The sequence below is a fragment of the Onychostoma macrolepis genome, chromosome 11, assembly GCF_012432095.1.
Source record: "Onychostoma macrolepis isolate SWU-2019 chromosome 11, ASM1243209v1, whole genome shotgun sequence".
Taxonomy (NCBI): Eukaryota; Metazoa; Chordata; class Actinopteri; order Cypriniformes; family Cyprinidae; genus Onychostoma; species Onychostoma macrolepis.
In genome coordinates this window covers 29,153,787-29,181,589 of record NC_081165.1, presented here as the reverse complement: position 1 = coordinate 29,181,589, position 27,803 = coordinate 29,153,787, and the positions used below count along the sequence as shown (strand labels likewise).

The 27,803-nt window shown below is 39.3% G+C and overlaps 1 protein-coding gene across 2 annotated transcripts in view; it reads right to left on the bottom strand.

Annotated features, from left to right (window-relative positions):
* The window catches only part of il1rapl1b (interleukin 1 receptor accessory protein-like 1b), a 214,946-nt gene that overhangs the window by 97,491 nt on the left and 89,652 nt on the right, over positions 1 to 27,803 (bottom strand). For both annotated transcript variants that reach the window (XM_058792186.1, XM_058792187.1), the window contains exons 3-5: positions 20,727 to 21,006; positions 7,810 to 7,996; positions 6,680 to 6,833 (exon numbers count right to left, since the gene is read on the bottom strand). In XM_058792186.1, coding sequence (XP_058648169.1) covers positions 6,680 to 6,833; positions 7,810 to 7,996; positions 20,727 to 21,006 — 621 coding nt within the window. The remainder of the gene's footprint in view (positions 1 to 6,679; positions 6,834 to 7,809; positions 7,997 to 20,726; positions 21,007 to 27,803) is intronic.

The window sequence follows — 27,803 nt, the reverse complement described above, 5'->3', positions numbered from 1 at the left end:
CAGAACATTTCGGTTTGCCGTGTGTGTTGTGTTTTAAAGAGTTGCAGGGGTGACAAGTCACAGGGTCTCGCTCTCTCTCTCGTATGCGCCCAAATGCGTTATCAGGTACCGAAATTTGGTACCGAAAGATTTAATGTGAATCGATACTCGGTAGTACGGACGCAATTCGGTCCGTATCCTTAAAAGTACAGAGTTCGGTACCCAACCCTAGAAGTCATACAGTTATATTAAACATCATAAATGTCCAGATGGTTTAGTCCCACTGAAATCAGTCAGAATTTTGAAGTCCACTTCCAGACTAAAAATTTCCTGATAATATATTCACCCCCATGTCATCCAAGATGTTCATGTCTTTCTTTCTTTCTTTCTTTCTTTCTTCAGTCGCAAAGAAATTAAGTTTTTTGAGGAAAACGTTCCAGGATTTTTCTCTATATAGTGGACTTTAATGGTGGCCAATGATTTCAAGGTCCAAAATGCAGTTTCACTGCAGCTTCAAAGAGCTCTACACAATCCCAACTGAGGAATAAGGGCCTTATCTAGCGAAACCATTGGTCATTTTCTGAAAAAAAAAAAATTAAAAATTATACACTTTTTAACCACAAATGCTGGGCTAGCATTAGCTCTGCGATGCGCATGCGCGTCTTTATTAGCTGATGTTGGAAAGGTCACGCGTGACACAGGCAGAAGCACCGACCCAGTGTTTACAAAGCCAACATGCAAAAAAAAAACAAATGCCTTTACAAAAAAGGTAAAACAACAATATCAGATGACTTTAAAGTTGGAGGAGAAAATTAGATGGAGCTTTTAACCGAAGTACAAAGACGAAGAACTAACCGCACGTGACCTTTCAAACAGGATTACGTGACGTGTGAATGCGCATGCGCATCGCAGAGCTAGAGCAAACCCAGCATTTGAGGTTAACAAGTGTATAAATATATAATTGTTTCGCTAGATAAGGCCCTTATTCCTCGGCTGGGATCGTGTAGAGCTCTTTGAAGCTGCACAGAAGCTACATTTTGGACCTTGAAATCGTTGGCCACTATATAGAGAAAAATCCTGGAACGTTTTCCTCAAAAAACTTAATTTCTTTGTGACTGAAGAAAGAAAGACTTGAACATCTTGGATGACATGGGGGTGAGTAAATCATTAGGAAATTTTTATTCTAGAAGTGGACTTATCCTTTAATGATCATGTGATCTACACATTAATCAGACTGTGACTGGCTCCGGAAGCATCACAAGACGTGTGTTATTAGACAGTGCATCATGTGCTCTGGGACAGAGATGTTAGCTGCATCTCAACTATACAAGGCCCGCTGCAGCTTCATGTAAGCGCACTGATGAGATGACAGAGAGAAATGTGGAGTGGTGTTATATATGAAGAGGGTCGGCTGCTGTTTAACCCTGTAAAGAGAGCGGCCGCTGGACAAGCGTCTCCATCAGTAATGCGTTTATGAAAATGAGCCACATGACAGATTGCTGGCATTGATCACATGCTCATCCATCATACTGAATACTCCAAACGCTCTCTCTCTCTCCGTTCTCTTTTTTTTCTTATATTTTTCTTCTCTCTGCATCAAGCCTTTGTTTATTTCTCTCGCTCTTTCTACTGCAGTTGTTGTCTTCATTTCCCTCCCTCTCTCTCATATGTAATATGGCAGTACAGGAAGCATAAGGTGGGAATATCTCTCATTATTTTCCACTCTGTTGCCACAACAACAGCAGTTTGAGTGACAGATCTGAAGTTGAGCTGACAGGTGACGTGTGGCACCACAAACGACACGAGACACACTAATATCACACACAAGCGGCGACTGCCTCATCTGAGCTCATATGAAAAAGCACAAGAGATAAAAAAACATAATAAAATGTTGACATTAAATATTGATTTTTATGTGGGATGAGCTTTACTGTTCCTGGAGAGAGAGAGATCTGCACAAACACACTCAATGCTTCAGCGTTCACACGGTTTCCTCCAGGAAAAAAGATCCAAACACTCTCTCAGAAAGGACAGCAGCGCCTGAAACAGAGACCCTCTGCACACCCTCATTATACTCAATTAAGTGAATAATTATTCACCCTTCATATGATAATCAGCGGACAGAACTGAACGCCGCTGTGATGTTCACCTGCTCTCTAGTGCGATGCTGTTATATAACGGCTCGTCTCTGAGCCGCAGGATGCAGCTGTAAGCACATCCATATTTCTCTGGCAAAACTCCAATATTGACCCACTCAATTCCTAATGCATTATGAAATAATACCAAAACTGTATTACCACTGCCACAAAAACAGATGCTGCAGCATTCAAAGCACATGTTGGAAACCTGATGCAAAGCTGCATTTCTCAGTGAATATACAGCGAATCATCAGACGCGTGGCGATTCTGTTAGTGCCTCCAGACGAATGAAGACATCAGCAGAACTAAAAACAGTTGATTCCATGGAAACATCATAACGCTTCTGTGATTAAATGACTCAATGAATCATATTGAATCAAAAGCCGTGGCTTATACAATGGGAAAATTCATGGTAACACTTTATTTTAGGGTCTCTTAACTAGTTGCTTATTAGCATGCATATTACTAGAATATTAGCCATTTATTAGTAGTAATTAAGCACATATTCTCCATGACCTTGTTCTACATCCCTAATCCTACCCAATACCTAAACTTAACAACTACCTTACTAAATATTAATAAGCAGAAAATTAGGAATTTACTGAGGGAAAAGTGGTAGTTAATAGTGAATAAGTGTTCCCTATTCTAAAGTGTTTCCAAATTCATTTAGGGCATAATGCATGATTTTATTGGTGTGCAACATCACTAATATCAAACACGAATAAAACACCTGCCTATCCTGGTCGCTGAGACATCAGGTGGCTGTAAGAAACAAATGTAAAACTCTACAGAACTGAATCCTAGAGAAAATATTTAGCCAATACTACAGAGTTACTGCCGCTGTAGGTGCGAGACCATATCGAAGTGTGAGAACCAGAAGGGCGTCAGTGACATTCTTGGTGAAATCGAGATTTATATATCAAATCTCATATTAATGAGCTTTTTCTACTGGCAAAAGTACTGTCATCCATGAGTGTACAAATTTTTATTATAAACAATTGAAATCAGTACAAAAAGTCAGATCAAACTATGGTAACATTTTTGTTTTGGCTCTCCTGTAAAGTTGGTGAAATGTCACTTACGCCTTTCTGGTTCTCACCCCTCAATATATAATCACAGCTCTAGATATTCAGCACGACTCTGATATTTCTATGATATTCTCTGAACCCTAACTATAGCTGCTTGTAATTACACATTCATTTTTTATTTCTTCTCCACAAAATAAAAGGAAGCCAAAGCAGCAACCGGACTAGATCATTATAAATGAGCGGTGCAACAGAGACAAGCGGTTATGCTAGATGTCAACACTGTTCGAATGAAAATTCTCAAATCAGACGAAGATGAAGAAATAAAGGCTACTCTAACATGACTGAACACCACTGAACATCAGCACACATGTAGCCGATCTGCAAAAGCATATATTCAAAATTCAATCTTTCCCAGCTTTGACATCAGAATTAGGTTAGCAGACAGCATAAAAAAACTTTGAGTTTTATGTTGATTTCTATTTAGAATACATGGCAAAGACATTGTGGAAAATACATTTGCAATGGGATGTTAGAGTCTTGAGCTGGAATTAATATGGAGTTTTTTTATGAAGATTCAGAGGGAGTCCATCATACTTCTAAAGACTTCCATCTCTTTCCATAAAAGAAAAACAAATCTATCTCTCCCCTCCCATTCGGGAACATGTTTTAAGCACTTACTCTGAGCTAAATCCATGACACAAATTCAATAAGTATAATCATCTGTTTTCATTAGTCGGCCAGCGGGACGAGGGTCTTACACTGATGTCCTATAGGAAGCAGATGAGCCATTTCTATAAGTCATGCATATTAATGAGCTGCATCTGGGTGTTTGGTGAACAGTGGAAACTGAACACAAAGGATTTGCTCGTTCCCTGTGAGCACAAACTGGACTGTGCTGTTCACTGCTGAATGACAGTTTAAGGGTCTGTAATAGTAGCGAGCTTTTATCTGACTGACACACGGATGGTCCGTAAGCGCTCAGTTATTCTGAGCCAGTCAGCTGAGCTGTACATGTCATGTGACTAATGACTCTGATGATGTCATATCAGCTTCACTAGTGATGTCACAGACAGCAGACGAACTAATAAAAGAGTATCACACACTTTAGAAACATCCAGACATTGAGAAACCAGCTGCTAGAGATATCCTGATCAAAAAAGAGTCTAGTTGAACCTCTAACAAACTGTTTGTTGACAGATAGGTTACGTTCAGGAGATTCTTGAAGATACTGGACATGAGAAATTAAAGCATGCTGAGTGTCACATGGCATTCAAATATAAACAGTGTTGGGGGAAACGCATTACAAGTAACACAATTACGTAATCAGATTGATTTTTCATAGTAAAGTAAGGCATTACTTTTTAATTTACAAGAACATATCAGTTACTTTTTCAAATGAATAACTCCAGTTACTTTGTTTCTCATCTATTGACTGACAGCTCTGGTGTTGAGAGAAATCAGGAGTAAGTGCAGAGCGTTGTGTGTGAACATGATCTTACAGTAGTTCTAGACTAAATATGAACAAGTATTTACTCACCTGCACAAAAACAGATTCAGTGTTCCTCAAAATCAATAAAACAGTGAAATGAAAACTGAGAATATGATGCAAACCTGCAATAATTAAATGTGTTAAATAACACAGATATCCTTTATGTATTTAATCGCATTTTATTAACCAGCATCTTTGCTGCTGAGCTTCGATGATCCAATTCAACCATACTAATACGTTTGTGGAGAAAGAAAGAGATGAAACCCTATGATGTCAAGAACCAAGTAAAGAAACCAGTGCCTTCTCTAATATCTACTAACACATCACACCACAACAACACTGACCAACTCAAGCAAATCACAGCACAATTACATCACTCATTCGGAGACTCTAACAAATCAACAAAGTAAAAGTCAATGATATCAGACCCAAAAAGTGTGTAAGTGTGTGGGTGTGTGTGTGTGTGTGTGTGTGTGTGAGTCTAGCAGAACTGCAGGAACACAGGCTGCTCATCACAGGCAGACTCTCATTGCTCTGACTCGTGAAAGCGTTTCTTCCAGCTGGGCCATGAATTAAAAGACAGCTGATTTCAGGCTTGACCTGAGAGATCCTCCACAGTGGAAGAGCAGCAAAAGAGGAAGCATCAGCCTTTACTTTCGTCCCCGTCTGCATTCTAACGGAATTGAGGTAGCAAACGCAATGCAAAACTGCAATGTATATGTATTTTAACACACTCGAAATTAACTTTCATGGTTCAGGCTGGAAAATCACTCCATTTCCCAGAATGCATCACCTGTGTTGAAATACTCTGAATAACAATTCCAATTCCTGTATGCCAATTCAATTCAAATTCACACGCATGAGCTCAAAGAGAACTGATTCTTCAGTTCTGAATTTTGCTCAACCTCTTTCTAAAGCCTAAACAGCAGGAACATGGACTTCTGAAGAACAGCCAAGCTAATGCTCGTAACTGCTTTTGCATGAGCACCTCCTGTGCGGTTTAATATCAGACTGAATGAAGGTGGTGGCAGCGTTTACAGATGGGCCTCATGCTGCCCTCTGCTGTCGACCCCAACACACGCAATCCGCCAGAACACACAACTAACTACAGATCAGATCCAGGCCCAGTTCTATGCTAAGCACCCTCAGATGAAATCAAATCAACGCATTTTATTGACGACAGTTTCGTGAATCTAGGAGAGTACAAGGCTGGCAGTGCACAAAGGCTATTTCTAAAAAAAAAATGGGTAAATTCCGACTTTGCTAAGACAATCTGGCGCTTCTGAATCAGCGACTGTAAGTATGTTTTGTAATTAGTTTAAGTATTTGCTATTGACTGTTCAAATGCGGAGTTTCGTACCGTGTAGAGTAACGCATCGTGTGTGTGTGAGAGAGTCAGGGTCACATCACAGTGGAGTCAGCTGTCTTAACCGCGGCTTGTGTGCAGATACATACGAGCATCATCACTGTGTTTTTCACACGACTCTGTTCCCCTCTCGAGCTTGAACTGATGGTAAAACTAAGGACATTATTAACTGTCTTTATATTTACTTTGAAAGCTGAAACTCGCGGTTATGGTAAGGGGAGTTACATTTCCGACGCGTGCCTGTGGTGTTCAGCCAATCACAATTCCTGTGTCAGCTGACCAATCAGAGCAGACTGCGCTTGTCGGAAGGAGGAGCTTTGTAAAAAAAAAAAGGCATTTGAGAGAGGTGGGGCATAGAAGAACTACAATAATGTACAGTATTTGAAAAATGATGTGTTTTTTGAACATTAAAGCATGTCAACATATTCTGTTACACCAAATACACAAAATAATGATCTTTAAAATAGCATCATATGACCCCTTTAAAGCTGTATCAATGGCATTTCATTGCAGATTTGGCTATCCAGTGACTAGCCAGCGCGCTATGGTTTGTGCTCTAGAGATCGGTTTCTATTTCGATGTGTTTTTGCAGCATTGAGCAATGTTTAGTGAGGGTTGGCACGTAACTCTGCAGGAAGGATCTAGACCAGACACACCTCATCAGAAGAGCTCGTCTTACCTGTGACGGACAGCTCGGTGGTCCTCCTCACCACGAAACTCCCAAACTGTAATTCACAGGTGTAATTCCCGATGTCGTCTTCCCGCACGTCTCTGATGGAGAGCACATCCGCCTTCCTCATGATGCTCTGCCTCCACTGCTTCGGCCGGCATTCCTGCATCCAGAAACAGATGGGCTGTTTAATGCGGCTGCAATCTAACCGTACGCATTTCATCGGAATGACGCATTAATAAATCGCTTTCAATGATGCCGACAGACCACAGCACTACTGATTTCATACTTGACAGTGTTTTGACAACAGCTAGAGTTTCATCTGTAAATTGCCTGCCAAACTGCCTGTCAATCAATTATTTAGCACATATTAATTTCCATGTCAATGAGCAGATGTGTTCATTGTCAAGGCAGCGAACCACGAGAAGATGATGCACAAACTGTGCTGAAGTTAACCAGTGTTAAACTCAGCAAAAAAAAAAGTTCAAAGACGAAAGGTTTTCTAATCGTCAATGATAGTTCGGACGCACTTCAACCATTTTAATTAAAACACACCGCTTTCATATGGTGAGAACACTACAAGACATTAAACAGATTTTATAAGAAGAAAAAGTAAATGAAACCTCTTTGCTAGACCAGCTCAGTTTATATAAGACCGATATCAATGTGATTCGTTTAAAGAACTTCATCAAATGAGTCATTTGTTGCTCACATTGTGCATTTGTTTTATTTGTTTCAGTTTCAACTCAAATATCAAACTGTGAGGCATGAAGAAGTTCACACTCAATCCAGTCATGTTTTCAGTGTCCTCAGCCATGACCTGTCTTTGATTCAATTTAGCCAGAAACTGTGGCAGACGTTTAATTTGACGCTCATCTGAATTAGTGCGCAATCCAATTTCACCTGTCTTATGGGTGGCAGAAACGGACTAATTCACACCACTTTCCATCTCATCTTCTGTGCCTCAGGACATCAGGACTGATATAAGGTCCATTTCTGCCTAACAGCTTCTATTTTCAACTCTGAACTCATACTGCATGAGTGTGTTTTCAGTGAAATGGAGATGGAAACACAATGAAGAGTATTACAGTACTAAACTAAACCTGTCTGCACAATGGTGAATGCGGCGGAGATCGTACCTTGTACCATGTGATCTCTGGCTCTTTTCCGGTCTGCATGTAGTCATCGATGTCAGGACAGAGGATGTCTTTGCTCTTACTCAGCTCGGCCTTCTCGAAGTACCTCATCTTGGAGTTAAAGCAGAGACCTGTGTCGTTCTCTGCCACCGTGAGCGACATGGACACTTTCATACAGTACGTGGAGTTCCTGCAAAACACACCAAACCAAACCAACACTGTCAACAAGCCTCAAAGAAACAGGCAACATTTCATTCGCTCTGGAAAAGGCTTTCAAATGCTCGCTCTTTCATGGTGATCAGCGGGAGAGAGGAATCTCACGTTCACATTACGTCTCAGAATCCCTGTTCTTTATTGCTGAAATGAGTCTGTAAACGCTCAGTTAAAAGGGTCTGCTGTGTTTTCACATCATTCTCAGCAATTGTTCCTTTGCTTGTCTTGTGCTCAGGACATCTCCGATCAGCAGAAATGAGAGCAGAGAGCCAGCAGGCCATTTTTCAGCTTTGTTAGAGTGGCGCTCTCAGCGGACGTCTCTTACTGCCACAATTGAATTTATTGGAAAACAACTCCCCGAACAGAAGAAACAACACAATGCAGAATGGAGAGAAGAAAGGACGGAAAGTGCTGACTCAAAGAACAGTGAACGGAGACTAAGGGACCGACAGAATGAAAACTGAAGATTAACATCCCTCCACTACATGTGATCCCCAGCTCCAGTCTTATAATTAGCCTGCGGTTTGATTCCCTGCTGAAATAATACGACACTGTTGTTCCTGTAAGACTAAACACAGCTTTCATCCAAGCACAGGTGAACAAAACCACAGATACAAATACAGTGAGAAACAGTGAAAGGAGAATGTGAAACATCTACAGCAGTGAATCACCAGAAAACTTTAACCCTTGTTATTATGTTTGAGTTTTGAGTATGATTTTTTTTATGTTAGGAGTCTAATTAGATTCAATACAATGCACCAAAAAAGTCACACCCTGAAAAAAAAGAGAGGTAAAAACAGTAAACCTTTAACATTAATATTTTCACACATTGCAACAAAAATAAACATGGGAACATATGCTTTTTAAAATGATAATATTTAACAACTTTTTTTAATGGTCCTTTTACCAAAAAAAAAAAGAAAGAAAAAAGAAAACCCACCAATTCACTATCTCAACAAATTAGAATATGGTGACATGCCAATCAGCTAATCAACTCAAAACACCTGCAATGGTTTCCTGAGCCTTCAAAATGGTCTCTCAGTTTGGTTCACTAGGCTACACAATCATGGGGAAGACTGCTGATCTGACAGTTGTCCAGAAGACAATCATTGACACCCTTCACAAGGAGGGTAAGCCACAAACATGATGGCTGTTCACAGAGTGCTGTATCCAAGCATGTTAACAGAAAGTTGAGTGGAAGGAAAAAGTGTGGAAGAAAAAGATGCACAACCAACCGAGAGAACCACAGTCTTATGAGGATTGTCAAGCAAAATCGATTCAAGAATTTGGGTGAACTTCACAAGGATTGGACTGAGGCTGGGGTCAAGGTATCAAGAGCCACCACACACAGACGTGTCAAGGAATTTGGCTACAGTTGTTGTATTCCTCTTGTTAAGACACTCCTGAACCACAGACGTCAGAGGCATCTTAAGCCCGGCTCACACTGTGCGACTTTGGCCACAATTTGGTCGTCTGGGACAATTTTTGAAAATCCTAAAAGATTCCTATAATCCTAGGCTAAAATCCATAGTCTTTGATCGCTGGTTTGACATGTTCACCGACAGCCGATTAATGGCCATTGCGATCAAATTTCACCTCCGACGAAAGTCTGGCAGTGTCAGAAGATTTGGCACACAGTCCTGCAGTGTGACTACCCCTACGACGAATATGAAACTGTCTCCGTTTTTCAAGGCAAGCTATGAGCAGAATTAATGCTAGAGAATTATTCTATCAGCCATAAAAAATGAGGAAAATGAGAAACAAGAGACCAAAAAATGCAGATGAGCTGAAGGCCACTGTCAAAGAAACCTGGGCTTCCATACCACCTCAGCAGTGCCACAAACTGTTCACCTCCATGCCACGCTGAATTGAGGCAGTAATTAAAGCAAAAGGAGCCCCTACCAAGTATTGAGTACATATACAGTAAATGAACATACTTTCCAGAAGGCCAACAATTCACTAAAAATGTTTTTTTATTGGTCTTATGAAGTATTCTAATTTGTTGAGATAGTGAATTGGTGGGTTTTTGTTAAATGTGAGCCAAAATCATCACAATTAAAAGAACCAAAGACTTCAACTACTTCAGTCTGTGTGCATTGAATTTATTTAATACACGAGTTTCACAATTTGAGTTGAATTACTGAAATAAATTAACTTTTCCACAACATTCTAATTTATTGAGATGCACCTGTATATATATATATATATATATATATATATATATAAAAACAAACAGCATCTTTGATTGATTGATTGATTGATTGTATTATTGATTGATTGTGCTTTTGTGAAGCTCCAGCAGTGAAGCATGGGGCCACTTAAAGATTTAACCCTTGTTATTACGTTTAAGTTTTGGGTATGATTTCTATGTTAAAAACAGTAAACCTTTAACATTATTACTTCTTACGTTACAACAAAAATAAACATGAGAACATATGCTTTTTTAAATTGTATTTAACAAAATTTTTTAATGGTCCTTTTCCAAAAAAAAAAAAAAAAAAAGAAAACAAAAAAGATTATTATAAACAGCATTTTTGATTTATTGATTGACTGTGCTTTTGTGAAGCTCCAGCAGTGAAGCATGGCGCTAGCAACGCTGAGATCATGGGTTTGATTCCCAGTGAAATTTCTCTGCTTGAACACTTAAAAATTTATGTTTTTAATGCAGTGTAATAGTTGATAATAGTTGAATTTATAAAAATGACCTCATTCAAAAGTTTACATACACTTGATTCTTAATATTGTGTTGTTACCTGAATGATCCACAGCTGTTTTTTTGTTTTTTTTGTTTAGTGAAAGTTGTTCGTGAGTCCCTTGTTTGTCCTGAACAGTTAAAAACTGCCTGCTATTCTTAAGAAAAATTCTTCAGCTCCCACAAATTCTTTGGCATTTTTGTGTATTTGAACCCTTTCCAACAATGACTGTATGATTTGCAGATCCATCTTTTCACACTGAGGACAACTGAGGGACTCATATGCATTAAGAGCCAGGGGTGTAAACCTTTGAACAGAATGAAGATTTGTACATTTTTCTTATTTTACCTAAATATAATGTTTGTTTTTTTTCATTTAGTACTGCCCTTCAGAACCTACAGAAGATAATTACATGTTTCTCAGAAGAGAAAATAAGTCAAATTTACCCTAATCTTCAAATTCAAAAAGTTTTCACCCCCCGGCTCTTAATGCATGGTTTTTCCTTCTGAAGCATCAGTGAGTGTTTGAACCTTCTGTAATAGTTGCGTATAGCCCCTTTTCCACCGCAGGAACTTTACCCAGGAACTAGGGACTTTGGGCCAGTACTCGGTGTGTTTCCACCGCAGGAACCAGAATCTAAATAAAGTTCCGCGTACAAATTTGCCCCTCAGAATGTCCCTGCTCGCGAGGTAGTACTTTTTCAAAGGTCCGGAACTTTCGGGGGCGGGACTTGGGCGCTGAGCATGCTGATTGGTTGAGTTCACACAGCACTGTATTTCAACTACCATATTCACATAAGTTTTTTAAATATTACTGTTACTGTGTCATGAAATGTAGTTTTAAAAATATTTCAGGCTAGAATGTAGTTGTTTAAAACTCAAATCTGCGGTTTATTTATAAAGACAGCGCCTATTTGAAAATGTGCTTCACCGATTTCGGAGACGTGAGCTCCACGCAATCACCAGGCACTCAATGCTCATGTATCACGACGAGAGGAGCATAACCTCGGCTAGTCCTTCTGACATTTGCCGCTGACTCTGATGTCTCTGTAGTGATATAATTCGCTTTGGGTAAATCTAACAGGTAATCTTTGGTCTTTATTCTATTATTCTATTAATCTATTAATATGTTAAAATGAAAATGAAAAGAGGCAATGCTGTTTGATATTTCGTTTCATTGTAATGTACATTCCCTGAACTACATTTCCGCGGCTATATTAATATGTTTAAATGAAAACGAAAAGAGGCAGTGGTGTTTGATATCATTCATCCTATTGTAAATACAGGAAAATTGCAGTAGCCGAGGTAAGCTGACTGATGTTATCATGTACGCTGCTCTTCGCAGAATTACTGGACTTGCGCCGTCCCGTCCGTCGAACTCGCGAAGTCTGAACTACCGAGGACGCAAGTCAGAAATTTGCGTACTTGGTATTGAGAAACGCGTGCAGACCTACGCCACCAGACTATTTGCCTATTCTTCTCGGTACTTTAGACCGCAATGGAAACTCAGACATCAACAGGTCTGGAGGGAAAAAAGTTCCTGAGAAAATTGTTCCAGATAATTTCGGTGGAAAAGAGGCTTTTGAGTCCCTTAGTTGTCCTCAGTGTGAAAAGATGGATCTCCAAATCATACAGTCATTGTTGGAAAGGGTTCAAATAAACAAAAATGCTGAAAAACCTAAGAATCTGTGGGGGCTAAAGTATTTTTCTGAAGAATTTTCATAAATTTTGTGTTATATTTAAATAATCTAACTTTATTAAAATGCTTAAAAAAAACAGAATTTTCCCCTTAAAAATCTATTGATTAATATGGGGGTGCTCAAATGTCTTGATATCACATAGAGCTACTGGTTTTCTCCCAATAAGTTAATATATTGCCTATTAAAGGGATAGTTCACCCAAAAATGAAAATGTGATGTTTATCTGCTTCCCCCCAGGGCATCCAAGATGTAGGTGACTTTATTTCTTCAGTAGAACACAAACAAAGATTTTTAACACAAACCATTGCAGTCTGTTAGTCCTATAATGCCCATCAATGGGCACACAATCTTTGAGAGAAAAAAAAACATGCACAGACAAATCCAAATTAAACCTTGTGGCTTGTGACGATACATTGATGTCCTAAGACATGAAACGATCGGTTTGTGCGAGAAACTGAGCAGTATTTATTTCATTTTTTACATCTGATACACCGCAATGTACAACTATCCTGAGCTCATCCACAACATCCGGCGCGTGATGCGTCAACGGCTCTGGAACATAGGTGTATACTGTATATACACAGCCCATAGAAACCGTCGATAATGAGGCATCTATGTATATATATCTATGTGCCAGAGCAGGTTGACGCGTCACGCGCCGGATGTTGTGACAGTCGGACATTGGGTTTATCAGAGGTAAAAAATGATATAAATACTGTTCAGTTTCTCGCACAAACCGATTGTTTCGTGTCTTAGGACATCAATGTATCGTCACGAGCTGCAAGGTTTAAATTGAATTTGTCTGTACATGTTTTTTTTTCTCCCAAAGATTGTGTGCCCATTGATGGGCATTATAGGACTAACAGACTGCAACGGTTTGAGTTAAAAATCTTCGTCACCTACATCTTGGATGCCCTGGGGGTAAGCAGATAAACATCAAATTTTCATTTTTGGGTGAACTATCCCTTTAAGATAATGCTGTAAATAAGAATCTGAAAAGAAAGAAGCTTTATATAAATATTTTAACGTGTGTGAATAAATCCAACAAACCCTATAGATTTAAGTTTCAGTAACTATGACTGGGACTGTCATATACATAATATTATAATGAGAACGCTATTATAATAAAACGCTGTGAATTTTTAGTTGCCTGTTTCTGCACATTGTTGCGTGAAGAACGCGTCCACAAAAAGAGTTCATTCAGAGCCGTGCAGACACGTTCATGCATTCGGGGAATTTTGTGCAGATAGCCTATACGTTGTAATATTAACGTTATGTTGTATAAATAACGAAGCGTATTCTATATGAGATAAATTAGTTAAATCCCATTGATTATAAACCTGCAATCAAATGCTTCATTCTACTGGTCATATTAAAGCACGTGCAGCTCAAATGCAGAACATTAATAACTACTGTCTTATACATAACGTTATAATGAGAGAACTATTGTTAAAAAAAATGTTGCGAATTCTTAGGGTTTCACTGAAGTTTAATGTTAACTATCTTTTAATCAAAACATAAAACATTATTTTTGTATCTGCGAGGCATCCGTTACACATTTTTACACTCACCCTGTGAGTTAACAGCAGTATTTATGACTGTCGAATGTCTGACTTGACTTTTGGTAATGTATTTTGACCCCAAACATATGATTCGACTATCGGCAAGATTCAAAAATTCTGATTCGACTATGAAAATCCTTATTCGGGGACACCCCTAATTTTTACCCACAGTTCCACACTCATTTGAGCATAAAGTAAGAATATCAGTGAATCCACTAAAAATTGGGTCAGCTTATAATTAATGGCATCTTGACTAAACGTATGATCATGTTTGATTCATTGTTGGAAGCATTAAGGACCTTGGAGGAGAATTTATCACGGTTAATTAGTGGATGAAGGCAGCCGTTATGTGGGAATAGGGAAGCTTTCATTGGTTAAATCATTAAACATGGGCCGTAATTCCCTCTGAACGCCTGCGGATCACACAGAGATCCAGAGCGTTTCACCAAACATGAAAATACAGTGAAACTTAACACAAGAAACAGCCAATCAGAGTGTACGAGGAGTGTGACTGCTGTCCAATGAGATTCACAGTACTTGTCAAAGTTTTTAATGTTTTAGTGTAGTCTGTTCTGCTCACCAAGGCTGCATTTATTTGATCAAAAATACAGTACAGTAAAAACAGTAAAATATTATTACAATTTAGAATATCTGTATTCTGTATGAATATATGTTCAAATGTAATTGGTTTCTGTGATCAAAGCTGAATTTTCAGCATCATTACTCCAGTCTTCAGTGTCACATGATCTTCAGAAATCATTCTAATATGCTGATTTGCTGCTCAAGAAACATTTCTGATTATTATCAATGTTGAGAACAGTTGTGCTGCCCAATATTTTTCTGGAAACTATCATATGAGTGTGTTTTATTAACAGAAATTACATGAAGTGACGAAGTGACGTGACATGTGGCCAAATATGATTACCCATACTCGGAATTTGTGTTCTGCATTTAATCCATCCTAAGTGCACACACACACACACCGTAAACACACACCCGGAGCAGTGGTGGGCAGCCATTTATGCTGCGGCGCCCAGAGAGCAGTTGGTGGGTCGGTGCCTTGCTCAAGGGCACCTCAGTCGTGGTACTGAAGGTGGAAGAGAGCACCAGTTACTGAGACTCGAACTCGCAACCTTTGGGTTACAACTCTGACTCTCTAACCATTAGGCCACGACTTCAAATTAATGCTTTTATTTAGCAAATATGCATTAAATTGATCAAAAGTGACAGTTAGGACATTTATAATGTTAGAAAAGATTTATATTTCAAATAAATGCTGTTCTTTTGAACTTTCTATTCACCCAAGAATCATGAAAAAAAAATGTCCACAAACTAATAAGCATAAAAACTGTTTTTAACATTGATAATAATATGAAACATTAATAAATAAGCACCAATAATAATTGTTTTTACTGCATTTTTGTTCAAATAAATGCAGTCTTGGCAAGCAGAAGAAACTTCACTGAAAGCATTAAAAAATCATACTTCCAAACTTTTGAAGGTTCTGTACAGTTTGACGCTGCACGTGTGTGAATCTCAGCGGTAAACGTTCACTCACTAGTACACTAGCACAGAAATAAGGCACACATTATGAACTAACAGTCAAGAGATGGTGAAAGTAACTCACAGAAAGCATCAAACAGTGATTCTGCAGGATGTCAAAAAGCCAGATGCATTTCAGTCACATTCACGTCTGTGATGCAGCACTCGCTTCATTTCTCTGACTATAACAGATGGAACTGAGCATTCTGGTGGAAATGTTAATGAAATACGCCTTCAGACACAGCCTGAGAGTCAGAAACGCTGTCCCTCGAGTGACGTCTGTCTGAGGATGCGCTGCGGCCCGATTTGGTTCACTACAGCGCTTCTTTAAATCAGTGTTTTATGAGCGCTGGATTATTTATGAGCCGGAGGAAGGTCAGGCTCTGCTGGGAGTGGAGGAGACACGATTCGGACAGACGCATAACTCATGTGTCGCAGCGCCGAGGCCGGCTGATTAACTATATACTGCTGGAGCCCAACACACCGCCACTGTTTACCCATAATGCCTCTGAGGCCTCAATTCAGCCAGTATCCCTCTGCTTATGTGAAGTTAAACCCTGTTCTCTCTCTTCATCACCAGAGCCTCTCGTCTCATGCTTGTTTCTGACTTTTCAGCTCTATTAACAATTCTAATATTCAGTGACTGTTTAACTTAATGTGATGTGTACATGTGTACATTTGAACGCCACACCAATAATAAAACAATCTGATGGTGCAGATACAGATGAGTGCAGCTCACACTGTGAAAGAACACAACAATATAGCACTGATCAAACACACACACACACACACACACACACACACACACACAGACACACTCACACACACACACACATACATTCACACAATCTCACACTCACAGGTGAATTAGAAACAGCACAGCACTATTGCACTAGACAGTATTACATTTCCAAGCAGAAAAATGAAATTAACTTTATAAAAGCCTCTAAACTCATAGAGCTTTCTCTTCTCATCTCTAATAGATTTAAGTCACACACACACACATCATCACAATGTTAAATGCAGGTCACTAGGTCAAAAGTGACTGCAGCACGTACGATTGAAGTTAGATTTCAACTCAACTCCAAATTTAAATAACCACTTTGCTTTTTAACTCTCCTAATTAAATGAAGCCTACATTTTACAATCGACACTAACACTGAAAAATAATTCACAAAATCACATTTCATTCTTAATGGATCAAATTATTCCATGTTCAACGATACAATGAAATTGTTCAGAGATTCATTGATCATTAGACATGAAATGCCTCTTTAGAAATTCAGTTTAAATGCAATTTAATAATTTGGAAGAACGGTTCCAATGAAAGTTCAGTGTTTTACAGTTTTTCTCAATTGCTTAAACACATTTCTTGAAATTATGCCTCTTTTTTGTGAATCTCTAAACATAAATCCATAACTTCTAACTCAATTCCACAAACTTCATATATTCAGGTCAAAATGAGGCTCTCCACTCAAAACAACTCGATCTTGCTGAAAAAACAAACTTTGCTCTCAGACATGACACACAAACAGTCAAAAACACATACACTACAACACAGTTTTACACACTAATGAGATAAATTCAAAACAATACTACAAAAACCGGTAATAAGTGTGGTACTCCTGAAATGTTTTATTCCTCAATTGAATGTACTAACAATAACAATAAAATAACAGTGCACTCTGTTATTATTACCTGATGTAAACTATGAAAACAGTTTGGATGACAGTTACTGTATTGAAATGCAGAAGGCTGCACTTCTTATGTATGCCATAGATCCATTTAAAAAGTACAAATGCACACATCACAGTATGTGGGATATTGATTGAAAAAGACTGGATATGATTCACAGTTACACTTTTACTAGTGGTCTGACCAAAAAATTAAAAATAAATAATAATAAAATAAAAAAAACACACACATTACAACGTCATTGTGAAATAGAAAAGAAAAATAAATATGTGCACAAAGGCAAAAATAAAAGTCCACTGTCAGAATTTGTAACTCTTGTCTTGTCCTCTCTCTATATATGCCTTCCAACTGAAGATTCATGAGATGCTATAAAATACATTTTGAGCAACATGACAATAGCAGCTGATAATGTAGGAAACCACAGACAAATGTACATAATCCGTTGCATGAATGTACCAAAGCAATCGCAACTTGATCAAAAGAATGAGAAACTTTTTATGATGTGCACAAGTGACTCGATGATGTGGAGGTTGAACAAGTAGTTTTGAGAAGTTCATTTCTGATTTGAGAAATGCACCAAAGCCACTGAGAGAAACTGTAAGCTGACTTTGGCCCTTTATCCATCGAAGGATCTGATTGGTGTGTGATAAATTTTGACTCCTAGAGTTTCCACTTGGGTAATTGTGTGCTAATTCAGCTCAAACTGTGCAGACTTGAGTGAACAATATTGAATGCTAGTGCTTTCTAAATGACCACATGTAAGCGCTGATAAATGTAAGGATTTGTGTGTAGAGTTTTGCAGTAACAGTTCACCAAATCTGACTCATATGTTAAAGCAGGGAATAGTGTTTATAGTTCAGCAAAATGGGTGTGCTTTTTGGAAAATGGCGTTATAGTTTTGAAATTTTAGTTCAAAAGCCTGGTTATAGTGTTTTAGCAATCAAGAAAAACTGTAAGCAGTAAAAATGCAGCTGATGAAAATGATGAAAAATTATGCAGATTGTGAGATGATAAACAAGTCCCAAGGAAACAAAATCTGTTTACCTCATTACCGCAATAATATAACCTAACACCATGTTTAATATCTGATAGGAATGAAAGCGAGTCAGTGAAGAACAGAATTACAGGCTGCTCAATGGATTATACTGTTGATTAACAACATCACAACTGTTGAAATAACGACAGAAAACCTACACGAGACAAGACCTTGTGAGCTTTGAGAATGACGTCACCTGTTCTAGACCCATTCTACAGTATGTGGCATTGTAAGACTGTAAGTCTATTCCTCACTGCCTCATGATCAATATGGCATCTGATCTATAGATTTCAGACTGTACTGTAAGTGTGCAGTAATGTACACAACACCACAGAAAAGAAAAACATTATGAACAGAATAATACATAACATACCAACAGCTAAAGCTTCGCTACATGTCTAACCTGGCGGAGAGAAAGATTCTCGTCAAATTAAGACTTAACGGTCCGTTCCTGATGGTCATGTGATCTGATGGAGATTTTAGAGGAGCGGGAGCGAGGTACAGTAATACGCTTGTGTTGGGATGAACACGCTCCTTTAAACTCCACTGAAGTTCTCCATCATTTGCTACAGTGTTTCGCTTCCGATCAAAGCTGTCTCAGTTCAGAGAGAGACTCAAACGTCTTCTTCTCCTAATGAGGTAGCCTAATGAGCCATTGACAGGATACGGCCTTTACCTGCGAGGTTAACGACGTACTACAACATGCGAAGGTACGCCACACTTTCCACGTTTCCGGTGGATTGACCTCTGCGGCGGAACTGCTGCTGTTCGCAAACATCATCACATTAGAAGAACCGGCACTCGAATCTTTCATTAATTCAGAGACGTGACCTGAATTGAAAATGCATGAAACCTCATTATTGAGCACAAACCATAAATGGTAAAAGTGTGTCATCAGAAAGAGTGGAATGAAAGCATCACGAGGTGGTATGATCTGACCTCATCGCTCTTCATCGTGTGCTTCATTCACAGCTGTCATTTGTTTTGATGAGTCTCTATATTAATACACCAGACACAAGTCCATTCTCCTCTGCCTCTGTCTGTCTAACAGGACGGATGGATGAGGTCTTATTGATTGAGTTAGTGTTGCTCCTGATTACTGTAAATGGATGTGACCATCAGCCCAAATCAAATCCCCGCAAACCCGCCCATTACAAAACAACAGATTCACAATGAGAGAGACCACAATTCAGAAAGACTGTCAAAAGAACTCCTGGGGCCTCTGTGATTCCCGAGACGTGGAAAACGTGGGATGGAATTGCAAAATCCAGTCATAAAAATGGAATTCACTTTATAACACGTAATGTGATGGAATTTGTCAGATTTTTGATGAATAAATCAAAAGTAGTCAATGGTGAGTACACTTAAATTGTCATATGGACTAGTGTGTTTGAATATTGAAACAAGAAAAGACTACACTGCAAATAAAGAAAGATAATCTTAATTGAAAGGCTAAACAAAATTTGGATAATATTTTCAGAAAACAAGACAAAATATCTTAAGTCATTTTACTTGTCAAGTAAATGCATCCTGATTCAAGAATTTTTAGATATTTACACTACAAAACAAGACAAAAATACTAAGGAAGAAAAACATTTTTTGCAGTGTATTTAAATATGAATGTTCTGCGTGTCTCTGTGTGAATGAGAGCCATATTTTGGTCTGATACACAAACTCAAACATGTGTGATTCTCACAGTGTTTTAATATATGAGCACATAACTTCATCTCCAGAGCTGTGTTTACGTTGAGAAAAAATTACCGTCAAACACACTGAGACTCACAGATCTTCCCCACAAACCACCAACATAAAAGTCCAGTTTAACTTGAAGAATTTATGACAGCAATATATTACTATTGTCAAGTAGAATGTATGTCTCAATGTAATAATAATACTAATATTAACACTAATACTACTGTACTACTATATTTATTATTATTATTTCTATTTCGGTCACTATATTGCTTTGTCATCTCAAGTCAAGTCACCTTTATTTCTATAGCACTTTATAAAATACGGATTGTGTCAAAGCAGCTTTACAGTGTTAAACAGGAAAATAGTGTGTTAGTAATGCAAGAGGACAATAAAGTCAGTTCATCATTGATTCAGTGATGTCATTGTCCATCTGTGCAATCAAGTCAACAATATTGCCAGAAATTAAGACTCTTATCATCTAATTAAATTTTATTGACGACTTAAATAATGTTTTTGGGGATGATATTCACCTCTTGAGTAGATCTGCTCACAGCTGATTCAGCACTGATCCAGTAAACACAAACATTTGTCTTGGGAATCATAATTAACATTTAACCCCTAACACACCCAGTGTACCGCCGGCGGCACACTGGATTGCTAACAGGTTAACATAGACAGTCATGATTCTGACAAATCAGTGTGAAGATACACACAGATCAGCTTCAGGTAAACGTTCAACATGAGGTCACACACACAAACATACAGAGGAAGATAGCAGCTAGTACCTTAACACGCATGAGTAATGTCCGGCATCCTGTAACTCGGCCGGTCTGAACCAGATGGAGTCCTCCTCTTTACTCATCCGGCTCCCGTCGAATGAAATGGGCTCCTCGAAGTCTCCGTGGCCGGTGCTTTTGTACCACATCAGACTGAGTCCGGCGCTCTGAGCATGTGTGTAGTTTGCACGGATGTATCCATAAAATAAAGCACATTTAATCCTCACAGGCTCCCCGAGCAGAACTTTGTATTTCAGGTAGTCCACAGACCAATCTGTACAGCCGTCCACTGCAGAGACAGAGAACACTGTGTTAATACAACGGGACCGACGTACAGCATCTGACAGAACAACATGAGGCCTTCATACATGAAAATACACAGCCAGACACAAATCAGGGCCAGTGTGTGAGTGTGTATGTGAGAGAGGGAGTGAGTGAGTGAGTGAGTGAGTGTGAGTGTGTGTGTGTGTGTGTGTGTGTGTGTGTGTGTGTGTGAGTGAGTGAGTGAGTGTGAGTGTGTGTGTGTGTGTGTGTGTGTGCGTGCAAGTGTGTGTGAGAGTGTGTGAGAGATTGTGAGTGAGTGAGTGTGTGAGTGTGTGCTTGAGAGTTAGTGAGTGTGTGTGTGTGTGTGTGTGTGAGTTAGTGAGTGTGTGTGTGTGTGTGTGTGTGAGTGTGTGTGTGTGTGTGTGTGTGTGTGTGTGTAAGTAAGTGAGTGTCTGAGTGTGCAAGTGTGTGAGTGAGTGAGCGAATGATTGTGCGAGTGAGTGTGTGAGTATGCAAGTGAGTGTGTGAGTGTGTAAGTGTGTGAGTGAGAGTGCGAATGAGTGAGCGCGTGTGTGTGTGAGTGAGTGTGTAACTGTGAACAGCAGTTGACTGATCATGCAGGAGTATTTGAGCAGCTGTGACCCAGTAAGAAGCCAGAAGAAAATCGCCTACTCTCTCTCTCTCTCACACACAAACACACACACACACACAGATCTCATTTCTTTCTCACTAAATCAAACAATAAAATTAAAGCAAAAAATAAATAAATAAATAAATTTAAGTAGAAACACAAATAAATGTTATTTTATTGTTTTACTGTTGTATTTACTTTGACTTTTTTTTTTTTCGCTTACAATACACGCGCACTGCTGCACATGCATTTATTGTGTGTTGAAACAAACCCAGCTTCTGTGGTAACTGTCACTGATGTCACATGCTGCTGCTGATGAATTATAGGGCGGATTCCAAATGGAAGTCAGCATCCCTATGCCCTACTCCAGGGGTCAGCACACTCGGTCCTGGAGGGCCGGTGTCCTGCAGAGTTTAGCTCCAACTTGCCTCAACACACCTGCCTTGAAGTTTCAAGTATACCAAGCAAGACCTTGATTAGCTGGTTCAGGTGTGTTTGATTAGGGTTGGAGCTGAACTCCGCAGGACACCGGCCCTCCAGGAACAAGTTTGGTGACCCCTGGCCTACTCCCTTAGAAGGGCAGAGCCCTTGAAGTGTGATTTTTAAGGGGTGTAGGGAATGACTGACCAAATGTTACCATGACAATGCTGCGTGTGTGTGCTGCACTCGGCACTCCATCAGTTTTTACAAATAAATATTTCTTCTTATTACTATTTTATTCAAATATTATCTAATTGCGTCTTATTACTATTAAACCTTTTCATGCTAAACTTGTTTTCACTACCATCTTAAATCATATTTCTATCACTGATGAAAAATATATTGTATTACATTAAAATAAAGACAAATTTAATTAGCCTATTCAATTTACGTTTGTATGTAAAGTCGAAATCAACCCCAACTTTGCTTTAAAATGCATCACCCTGAAGGGAATCAGTTGTTCACTTTCATTTGGAACATCCCTACAAATGGCGTCCCCTTTCCGAAGTGCCCTTTAAGGGCACAAAAAAACTGTTTGGAATTCGCCCATAAACTCTAGACTGTCCAAAACTCCACACATTTATAATTTGTCCTTTAGAAACAGATTCTGCACCGCTCCGAATGTTCTCAGATAGGTCTAGCGCTGCGTCCCAGCGGCATTTCGTCCAGCATCTCTCCTCCTCCTCCTCCTCCTCCATTATCCCACGTTCTGTCTGTCTGAAACAGCTGCTGCAGACAGATGCTGAGAACTCGACAGGCTCGGCTAATTGTGTCTCCCTCAATGTTTTATTTACTAAAGAAACAGCGCAGCAGCTAATTAACACCGAGAGAAGCGTGTCGCATTATTTATCCCTGCATTCTCTCTCGCCGGGTGCCAAATCCCCGAAATAAAACACGACGACTCATTTAGCACACTGAGAAAGTCAAAGCCTGCCGGACAGCGAGTCAAATCGAAATCCTATCAAATCTCAGCAGAGCTGCTCTGTGAAGGACGCTCGTGTGGAGGGGGAACAGGTGAAGGAACGCAGGAATCCCTGATGGCTTTTGGCAGGATCTTTCGAAGACGCCGGTGTTGCGGCTGCTGTCAGGTGACATTTACAAACACTGACAGCAAAAAACCCACTTATTAAAATGTTACGGGTCTCTGTTGCTATGGCGACAGGAGGGGGCTGGTTGCTGTGGCAGCCAGTATGGGTGGGTGGGGTGGGGGGGGGGGGGGTCTAATTAAGGTTCATTGCAGCAGTATAACGAACTTCGTGATGCTTTTGCTGTGTGAAATGAAATATGGTTAAAATATGATTATTTCTGTTAATTATCCTACTGTACAGTGTGTGTGTGTGTGTGCTGGCTTACTTCTGCACGTATGTTTATTACACGTGAAATTAAACGTCTCAGAATGGGACATTAGTTTAGGGAGAGGCAGAGCAATTACAGAATCTTCAGCCATTATATTTCTCTTTTCTTGTGAAGTGTGTGCGTATATTTCAGAGCTGATTTTCAGAAAGAAATGTGAGTCACATCAATGGCTGTTTCTCCTCTCAACATCATTCTGAAGGATCTAATGAAGCATCAGCAGAGACTCTCAGGACCTGAGGCTGGATTCACAACAATCGTCTTCAGAACTGATCTCAGGAAGATAAATTCTAAGCTCATATGTGCAATTCTTCAAAATTTCTCAAAAGTTCTCAAATATTCTCTTTTCTTTAGAATAAAATGACAGTATTGTAATATAACAAATTAAATCCTGACAAATATTAATGATAGATCTATTTATTACATGGCTCTGTGGAATACTCAATTCTGATTGGTCAGTCAGCACATTCCGAGGTATGTTATTCCCCTGATAACATCCGGTAAAAACTAATAACACAGGCTCATCTGGGTAACTGCAGTCGACGCTATTCACTTGCTGGGAACATTTTTTATTCGTGGAAGCTTTGCGTTTGGTTGTCTAATAAAATATTAAAACTTAAATCAATATTCTCTGTACAAATATTTAATTCTGTCATCCTGGTATTGCGGACTTTGTCTCTCTTGTGTCATACAAACGCAGCTGTTGCCATTTTGCAACAATTGGTTTGTACACTGTAATGGATTGTAAGATAACTAACAAACTGGTGAGATTTTAAAACAGTTTAATCTTAAATCGATATCTTTTATCGTCATAATTATTTATGTGGTGAAATGCCATGTAATAAGTAGTATGACTGTACCATATCTCTTAATGTCTGTCTAGTTTTAGCTTGCCGCTTGCTAGCAACTGCTTTCTTCACCTAAGCTTTGCGTTCAAATATTTCAACTCAAATCAATATTTTGTGTCTAATTATTTAGTTTTGTGGTAAGTAGCCATGTAATAAGCAGGATAACGTACATCCAGCCAGTTTTTATGGCAAAATATAGCCATTCAGTCTTATACAACAGTCCGCTTCGCGACGATAAACCTGTCAGGCTTTATTCTGCGATAACAACTGGCTGGATGTACATTATCCCTTACGTATTAAACACAGTAAGCACCTCACGATAATGTTGTTTTTCTAAAGCAGAGATCAGGACAACCAGATGAGCCCCAGAGACAGATCCCTATTGAAGACCTTGTCTCCTAGACGGCCATCAGGACAAGACCTCGGGAACCAGATGAATCCTCTGCACAATCTGACTTTTAAACTGCTGGTCTCGTCTGGCCAGAGGAGAACGGAACACTATTTCAACACACTATTTACCTTTTTAATACTGTAAAGCTGTACAGCTGTACAGCTTTGACACAATTTGCATTGTAAAAAGCGCTATATAAATAATGGTGACTTGACTTAAAGTGCATAAAAAAAGTGTTTGTTTAATGAATTTTCTTGTTGAAAACTTTTTGACTAAACTTCAGTCGTCCAGAGCTACAGGAAACGAGTGCGGATATCATCTGAAGCAAACCTAATTCATGAATTCATTCAACATCTTAAATTTGGGGATTTAAGACAGTGTGGAGTTTTTGCTAAATTTAAGAAGTCATTTATTCTGAATAAAAAAAATAAAAAAAATTCTTGCTACATTTTGTCTTAATAAAATAAAAAAAAAAGAAAATAATATTTGGGGAATAGAAAAAAAAATCAACACTTCTTTATTTTCAAACCGTTTCATGAATCCCGCCCCTGATGTGATTCCAAAGACCAGGACTAAAGCAAGAACCAGCTCATGAGAGACGAGACACTGCAGAAAGAAGGTTTCAATGCCAAGACGTCAAATAAAATGGTGAATGAGGGCATTTTGTGATTATTATATGTCTGCTTCAGAACGTAAAAACTGATGACGTTTGTCTGGGAAATCACAGTCACTTCATACACGGCATAAATGCTGTAAAAACATCCTGTGGGCAACCGAGAGCTTTTTCATTTCAGATCTGGGATGTTGAAAATGTCAGCAGTTTAACTGAGGAGATAAAGCTGAGTGAGAGAGAGAGAGAGAGAGATCGAGAGAGAGAGAGAGAGGGGGATACAAACATCGTCTCTCGCTGGGAAACAGATTCAATTAAGGAGTTTCTGTGGGAATATTGTCAACATACTTACAGGAGACAGTTATTATTTTGTGCTCATCATTCTTCTCATTGCTCATTATGGGATGTTGGGCTGTTTTGCGCCGTTATCATTCATTTCACAAACGTGTTTTAGCAGCAGTGAGTTTCATGCAATCTCGCTGGCAGCACACGCACGCACAGCTAAGCTTGATTACACCCAATTAACTTCCTCCTGAAATGCCTGCTGCGTTCCAGACGCCGCTCCGCTGATACATGGACAGACGGACGGACGGATGAATAGATGAATGGATGGACGGATGAACGGATGGATGAATGGTTAGATAGATGGATGGACGAATGGGTGGATGGATGGATAGATAAGTGGATGGATGAATGGATGGATGGTCAAAGGGACGGATGGATGGATGGATGGATGAATGAATGGACAGATGGATGGATGAACGGTTGGATGGATGAATAATCGGATGAATGAACAGACAAGTAATGGATAGATGGATGGACGAATGGATGAACGGATGAATGAATGGACGGACGGATGGACTAACGAGTGGATGGATGGATGGATAGATGGATGGATGGATGGGTGGGTGGATGGACAGATAAGTGTGTGTATTCAGAATAGAGGACTCACTCAAATGTTTGTGCAGCCTATTCAAACCAAATGTGAGATGATAATATGAGACTAATTGCTTTTAAAAGGTGTATTTTCACCAGAAATGTGATTTCAGGCTGAATAATTTAACCCTGTACAGCAGGTGGCGCTGATGCACAAACACACCTGACAAACAGGAAATACTGGATGACCGCTTCTTCTACTCAGAATCAGTCAGTGTAGTATGCTAGAATGCTAGTATGCTGCTCTAAGTTCAGTCACAGCGACAGGACACAGACACAGCTGTTACGATGCGCTGAGGAAGATATATTTTGAATATGCTGTTGCATCTGACTGCTGTCATTAAAGTCCAAATTAATGACTAAACCCAGCTGAACACACTACAGTGAAGTAAATATATATGAAATAATGTATATGATGTGTGACAACAGAATTTTCATTGCTTAAATGTCACTCTAAATATATCCTGAGCTTTCCAACCCATTACACACACACACACACACACACGGAGCGGGCTGATCATGTGACGGTGTGCATATGTCCAGTAATCATCTGCCAGCAGCTGCTGTCACAGCACATCTCACTCACACACTCCTGTGAGCAGCAGAATGAGAGCCGGCAGACACACACGTGTGTGTGTGTGTGTGTGTGTGTGTGTGTGTGTGAGATATTCTTACAGGAACAAGCATCATGAAGACCAGTATAAGAGTGTATATGACAGAATACACACAGGAGAGACAATTAAAACATCTGATCCAATAGCACAATGACCCATTAAAACCACACAATTACACACACACACACACACACTACACACACATTTGACAGATACTTTTATTCAACTTTCATTGCATTCTAGGTGTACATGTGATCAGAATCGAACCCATGACCTTGCCAGTGCAGTGCTTTACTGTTTCAGCTACAGGAATATGTGAGTGTGTGTATACTTACATGTGTGTGTGTGTGTGTGTGAGTGTGTGTGTGTGTGTACCTGTTTTTCTATTCAGGTGGGGACTTAAACCTGAATACACACAGACTCATGGGGACTCGTGTCACGGTGGGGACCTAAATTGAGGTCCCCACGGGGAAACAAGATAATAAATCACACAGAATTAAGTCTTTTGAAAATCTAAAAATGCCTTTAGTCTCCTGTAAGGGGTAGGTTTAGGTGTAGGGTTGGTGTAGGACAATAGAATATACAGTCTGCACAGAAGAAAAACCATTACGCCTATGGAGAGTCCCCACAAGGATAGCAAACCAGACATATATATGTGTGTGTGCGTGTGTGTGTGTGCGTGCGTTCTATAGGGATATACACACACACACACACACACAAATGTCCAGCACTCCGTCAGCAAATTAAACCTTTAATGTAAATTGAGTTTACAATAAATCCACCAGCGGCAAAAAAGATGGATGAAAATGAAAATTGCTCTCTTGGCAATAGTTACTGACATTTGCATAAACATAATTTATTCTGCTGGAGAGAGAGAAAGGGAGAAGAAGTGAGAAAAGAGGAAGAGTGAACAAGAGCAGGTGAGAGTCACATGAGCCTCGTTACTGGAAAACCAGACA